This window comes from Primulina tabacum, chromosome 6 (assembly GCF_025594145.1).
Source record: "Primulina tabacum isolate GXHZ01 chromosome 6, ASM2559414v2, whole genome shotgun sequence".
NCBI lineage: Eukaryota > Viridiplantae > Streptophyta > Magnoliopsida > Lamiales > Gesneriaceae > Primulina > Primulina tabacum.
In genome coordinates, this window is record NC_134555.1 from 18,000,591 (window position 1) to 18,007,530 (window position 6,940).

Genomic DNA, 6,940 nt, shown 5'->3' on the forward strand with positions numbered 1-6,940 from the left:
GAATTACATATATGTTTCACATTTCTTAGAACTCAATATTCATGAATTCATGCAACATTTACAATATATACGCATCATTCATGTTCATATATTCCGTGCTCATATTCAATATCATCAAAATATAGGTCATATTATGAAATAGATTCAATTTCCGTCAATAACATATGAGATGCTTAGGGATGACTGGACATTACAAAAACTATAATCCTATAGCGCCATTACCAAACCCTTATGATATGCAACCCAACACACAAATATATTGGAAACCACCACCTGGTGGTGTTCTTAAAGTGAATGTTGATGCAGTGGTGATTAAATCAACGAGTTACTTCGGGCTGGGGGTAGTGAAATGTGACATCAATGTCCATTAATGGATTTTTTCCGAAGGATTGTGTATTCAGGGAAATATTTCTCCCTATTTTGCTGATTTTATTGCTGTTGAGGAAGGGCTGAAGAGGGCTATCAACTTGGGATGGTCCAATCTGTTTTTTGAAACAGATGCATTGCAAGAAGTTAAATCCATAACTGATAAAGATCTTTTCTCTCCGGATGGGCAACTCGTTGAAGATATCCACAAGCTCAGTTCCAGAATCAAGGTGTTGATATTCTTCATTGTTCAAGAAATGCAAACCAAGTAGTGAATGAACAGGCTCAATATAATTGTATGAATAGCAGACATTTTGCATTCTCGCATGCGATTCCACATTTATCTCCTCGTTTGTGAACAAGGATCTGTTGAATATCTAATGAAATGATCTCTTTCAAAAATAAATATAAAAAGATTAAGTAGTTTACAATCAATCAATATTTGCAAATTAATACCATTATAAACAAAAATGGGGTTATCCTAAAGCGAAATAAATATTATCGACGACTGTCAAATCGCAATAACGATCCGGTAAATCAAAAGTTCGCATAGGATGACAATATATTTCGCTTATCCGAGTGATTAATAAAAATGTATACCAAAGACATTTGTTAATATATTTTTGTTATAGTAATCAACAACCGTGTCAACCTATCAACCTCTATGTTCACCACTGAGGTTACACTTATCTATTAGATACATAATTTTGATAATATTTATCACAGAAGAATGTCACCTCAGTGGTGGAAACAGATATGGACACAGTTGGTGAGCATCATAACAAAATTGTTGTTAATATATATAGTTTTATATGCTCTCCACCAAATGTACTCATCTCTGTGCTTACCGTTGAGGTTGTTACTCACTTAATGGATGCATAATTTTGGATATTTTTTATCAAGTCCAATATGTGAGTGTTAGCTCAACGATGAACACAAAAATAGACATAATTGGTGAACAATATATCAAAACTGTATATATATTACGTTATTTAATTATATTCAGTCTACTTTTTGAAATATCTCCGCTCCTTTTTTAATGTTATCAATTAACTCATCCCATTTTTCTTAAAAAAATTAAGAAAATTAAAACTTTGGGTTACCAACTTGATAAAATTAAAATTTGAGTGCTGATTTGATTGTTTAGTTATATATATTCTCAACATCTAAATGAAACGGAGAAGCAGCAAAAAGTGAAAACAACTGAGATCTTGTATTTTTAACAAATATTGTTTATGTATATGTTAATGAAAAATGTATTAAACAATTATAAATGTTTCATTTACTCTTAGTTATTTTTTGAAGCACTTTGAATATTTTTTTGTGATAGACACATCACACACACATATATATATATAAATGTATTATAAGTCATTATTAATTAATGGGATATACAAAATGAAAAAGATAATTTATAGGATTAAAACATAAAATAATAAAATATTTGATTTTTGGACAAGATAAAAGAAAATCTAAAAATGGCAAACAAAATATTGTCTTTGAATATCAACAGCGATTTCGATTACTGCAACACCACAAGAAAACTAATCTCTTTGGAGAAAGATTGATCGAGAGAGATGGCTCATCTCTCTTTACACTCACCCTCTGCCATTTCAAGATTCACTCTACAAAAATCTGAGCTTTCCTCAAAGCGCTGTAACTATCTGTTCTGTTCTCTGTGCTCTTATCTTTTTATGTTCTTGAAAATTTTCTAATTTAGTGTTCGCTCATGTTGATATTTCTTGGATTTATTTGTCTGTAACTGTTGGAATGTGAAGCCGGGAAAGAAAGATTCAGTTTTTGGATAATGTATTGCATAATTGACGGTGGTCATAAATTGTTGTTTTTAAAATAAAAAAATCGTCATTTTTGATTAAATACTGTTTTATGTTTTGTGTGTATGCAAGGTTATGCACCAAGTTATGCAGGAAACAATGGGTATGCAATATCTCATTGATTAATTTGGTTTTTGTGGATTAGGAGGTGAATGCTTTGGAAAATGTACTAGGAATGAAATTTTGTTTTGTTTTTTGTTTTAATTCTTTTTAGTTACTTTGCTTTTAATTTTTTTAAATAAATGCTACTCAAATTTTTATTCATCCGGTACCAAGTGAGTTGATCATGCTTTGTTTGTTCATTTGTAGCTTCGAAATTCAAGCCGTCTAGATTTCAAATTATATCCAGTTTGGAGGATGACAGCTGCTCTACCGGTTCTTCCGACCGTTCCATGGAACTCAAAAAAGAACAGGTCTAACTTTTGTGTGTGTTTGTGTGTCTTTTTTGCTACTTCTTCTTTGCCTGTGCAAACTGGTGCTATTCGATTGCTTGCTTCTCTATGTTTTCTATGTGATTTCGTTATGACCATAGATTTGCACTATCAATCAACTCGTATAATAGATTAGCAGATTTTTGTCACAGATTATCAAGCGAGTTAAGACTTAGCTTGTTCTAGGATTAATGGATTTTTGTTTAAGCAGCTAATTAAGAGTGCAGAAGAGTTTTGATTTCAAGGGCCCTTTACAATCCGATTGTAACATCTGGTATCATAGCCAATTATACTTCACGTAGTTTTATGTTTATAGAGCAAAATTACTTGCATCTTTGAATATTTTCTCAATGATGCAAGATGTATAATGGTCGGTTGTTTTCTCGATCATGCAAGATGTATATCTTGGACGTTATACATCTTGCAATCATTGAGAAAATTCTTCCGCATCATTGAGTTTTGCCCTTTATATCTTCTGGGGCCTTCACTCTGTCTTTAAATGGGCCTTGAGTTTCAACATTACAAAGAGTTAAATCTGGTAATAGAATATTCTTCGCTGACGAGAAATCTTGGACATATTATTGTTTGCTTTCTGCCCCTTGAACATCTGTTGTACCTTTGTGTGTACATCATCTCAAGTAAAGTTTTCTTGCCACTAAACAGATATCTCATGAGGGAACCTCTCGGAGGCAGTGCCTGACGTGTTTATGTTCTATAGCTTTGATCATTGCACCGAGAATGTCTGGTTCTGAACTGAAGGCAATTGCCTTGGATGGAAAAGAAAAGGCTGTTTGTCGAAATTGTGGGGGTAGTGGTGCTATTATCTGTAAGTATAGATTCCATTTCTATGGTCATTATATAAGCCTTTCCATGCTTTAGTTGTAATATAAAATGAATTTTAAAGTCATTGCTTTGCTCGTATGAGTTGATGTTTCAAATTTTTATCTGATTTGTCATGCTCTGCGAGTTATTCATTTGCTTTTTGTTTAGGTGACATGTGTGGTGGTACAGGAAAATGGAAAGCTCTAAACAGAAAAAGAGCCAAAGACGTCTACGTGTTTACGGAATGCCCAAATTGTTATGGTATGCAATTTTTAGTGACTCGTGAATAGATTCATTTTGTCTTAGTTGATACAAATTGTCACCTCTCTTTTGCCTGAACGGTGAGATTGAAATGTAAGTTTACAGGACAAAGGTACTTTCTCTGAGGTTTATTTGTTGGATTTTAGTTTATGGTTTATTATGATTTGTTTGCCTTTGACCTGCTTCCAATACTGATTTCAGCATTCGGATTTTCTCGATTTTTTATGTAGGTCGAGGAAAACTAGTATGTCCTGTGTGTTTGGGGACTGGTTTGCCAAACACCAAAGGTCTTCTTAGAAGGCCGGATGCAAAAGAATTACTTGACAAGATGTATAATGGTCGGTTGTTGCCGAACTCATAGGTAAAGCCCCATTCTTGACATGCGGATTATGTTATTTCGTTTGAATCTGTGTGTTGTCTTTATGCACTGGGGTTGCAATTGAACTTAACCAAAGTTCAACTCAAGCTACCTGTGCAACTGGAAAAGTAGGTTGAGTCAAGTTCAAACACTTTTAAGCAAGCTATGACTGCTTATTAAATAATCTTTGCTCGAGTCTTGTTTGTTCAGAAGTTTTGTTAAAATTAAGTATCATGCATTTAAATCTTTTATGAATTACAATTTTTGACAACTGACTTTATAAAGATAAGCAGCACTTACTAGTCATTTCTAGCTCTGGCTACTAGATATACACGCGAATGAAAAATTTGACGCTTCAGAAGATATTCCACATTACTTGCATTTGAATCTGCTTGTCCACATCTCTACTGTGGACCGAGACCTCTCTTTGTCCTAACAAGTTTTATGTTTAACATATTTACAGGATTCGCGATCCCATTTGGCTATAAGATACTTAGGCCTAAATCCCTCGCATGTAATGGGAGCAGTAATGCTAGTTTGAAAAGAGAATCTTGAGCAGTTGTTCGTATCGCGAGCTTTTCAGGACAACACCCCAGTGTTGCCATTTATCTTCTCAACGCGTCTCCTCACGTGGTTTTGTTTTTTCAAATCGTAAGGAGTTAACGGAAAGAGTAGAGAAAATGTAAAGTTATACAATGGGATTGTCTTACTGTTGTATCAGCGACGGCATGCGCATCTGTATATTTTGCAGAAAACATTTTTAAAGTTTGTTCATAATAGTCAACTTGTTTCTTTTTTCCCTAATCTTTTGAAGTGTCAATTCTTAAACGGGGATAAGAGTAAAAAGCCAATATGCGTAAATTCTTTTTATTGGTTTTCCAAATGTCTCGTTTCTTTCTATAAATTTTTTTAAAGAAATTAGTGGAAAAAATATTTTCTTTTTCTTTTTTTTTTCCTCTCGAAAGAAAATTACTTTCAGATTCTTCCAGCTTGGTTCTTCTTTAAAAATCAATATGCTATGTATATTATATAAAAACATAAAGTTATGGAATATTTCAAATTGCGGGTTGAAATATAAATTTGAATCGCAAATGAATTATAAATAAATTGAGTATGGCGTGGATTTTAATTATTAATTCAAGAGGCATGCTTAATTTATAAATTAACTTTCTAACAAAAAACTAAAATTGGAAGATGAAGGGATATTAGGTTTGAATATGAGCCCATTGATATTTCCGGGTACTTATGGGTACATTTGTCCAAACAAATTCAAAAGTTAAGTATGATATTCATAGATTTCTTGAATTTGTGAGCTGAATAATCATGTGCATGAAGATTAGATTCCGCCAGAGTTGTTTTAACCGTAAATCTAAATCGAAATCGTCTTTTTAAAATCGAAAACAAAACAAGTCAGATGACATTTTCATTTGAACTGAATTGCTGATTTCAATATTGGGATTTCGAGTGTTAAAACCGTGACTAGACCTAAATAAAACATGCTTTGTGTCATGTGTATGATATGATCAAAAACTGACAGATTTACGAAAAGAATTATAGTTAATGATACTTGTGTAATTCAAAGTTTTTAAATCATACGTACAATATTTCAAATGCCCGTATAACACGACTAATTATTATTATTATTATTTTTTTTTTGCATCAAAACTTGTAATTTTAATGAGATGGATTAATTGTTACAAGATTTACTAACTACGAAGGAAACTCGTCATTCATCCACACAAAAGATGAATGGTAGTAAGAAGAAAAATGAGCAATGTTATGAGCTAATTATTTGCCAATCTATTCTCATGAATAAAATCTGCAACTATGGGTTCTTTTATAAGGTCTATGATTTTTGAAACACGTAGACCCGCATAACCAATGTCTTCCTTAAAGTTCGTAACTGCTTGCACTGCTAATAAGAAATCTGTTGTTACTTGAACATCATGGAACTGTTTGTCATATAGTATCTTCATACTTTCCTTGATGGCCTCTAGTTCTCCCATAAGCACTGAAATAGGTTTTGGTATTTGTTTACTAAAGGCCAAAAGTTATCGGCCTTCATTGTCTCGGAGTACTCCAACCACACTATATCGATTTAGGTTCTCATTGACACATGCATCAACATTCAGCTTTAGATCAGTCTTTTCTGGTTTCTTCCATTTCTTGACCGAAGATTGTTTCTTAGTAGTCGTTCTATCAGCAAATCTAGCATCTTGGAATTCAGAGAGAAAATCTCGACTCCAAGTAATGTTCAATTCGTTCAAGGGCCTATAATTACCATGAAGGATATCTAGATTTTCTTTCCAAGTGGCCAAAGTTTGTATAGCAAATTTTTCGAACTCACCCTGTGATAGTTGCTCACTTATCCACCAACAGAAGTCCATCATACAAGCCTCTTTTGCTACTTTCATCACTTGGTAGTATTCTGTATCCTTCCAAAGTCGTTTGACAAAATCACAGAAGAATAATGAATGGCATGTAGAATCAGACTTTAAATCACAAAATGAGCAATTCCCACTAACCGGCACATGATGGTAAAACAAATTCTAGTTTGTAGTTGTGATACCATGTGATACTCGCCACCAAGAAATACGTACCTTTGGCGGTAGGGAGAGACTCCAAATAAAAGACCATTATTTTTGCATTGAATGCTCAGACTGGTTGTCCGGTGGTAAGAAAAGTCCTCTTGTAATCGAGAACCATCTCGCACTGAGTAGTGACCTTTGGGATCAAACTGCCAAAATCTTGTATCACTCGATTCTTGAGTCGGAAGGGGGATCTTTATTATTTCTTTTGCAATAAAAGGGTTGAAGTTTTTCCTGATTAATGTGGTATCCCAAACTCCATTCTCAATCAGAGAGTCC

At 33.5% G+C, this 6,940-nt stretch overlaps 1 protein-coding gene across 1 annotated transcript; it reads left to right on the plus strand.

Moving 5' to 3' along the window:
- The first annotated feature begins 1,855 nt into the window (after positions 1-1,855).
- LOC142549180 (protein PHOTOSYSTEM I ASSEMBLY 2, chloroplastic-like) lies at positions 1,856-4,941 on the plus strand. The gene is made up of 6 exons (XM_075658007.1): positions 1,856-2,022; positions 2,511-2,614; positions 3,296-3,458; positions 3,623-3,715; positions 3,946-4,076; positions 4,537-4,941. The coding sequence occupies exons 1-5, from the start codon at positions 1,944-1,946 to the stop codon at positions 4,074-4,076; spliced, it is 570 nt and encodes a 189-aa protein (XP_075514122.1). The 5' UTR covers positions 1,856-1,943; the 3' UTR covers positions 4,537-4,941.
- The last annotated feature ends 1,999 nt before the right edge of the window (positions 4,942-6,940 follow it).

Bases quoted from the DNA above. Each gene is read 5' to 3' on its own strand.
- LOC142549180 (XM_075658007.1), top strand. From the start codon at position 1,944: ATGGCTCATCTCTCTTTACACTCACCCTCTGCCATTTCAAGATTCACT. The intron at 2,023-2,510 runs GTAACTATCTGT...GTTCATTTGTAG, and splicing joins TGAGCTTTCCTCAAAGCGCT to CTTCGAAATTCAAGCCGTCT. The intron at 3,459-3,622 runs GTAAGTATAGAT...CTTTTTGTTTAG, and splicing joins GGGTAGTGGTGCTATTATCT to GTGACATGTGTGGTGGTACA.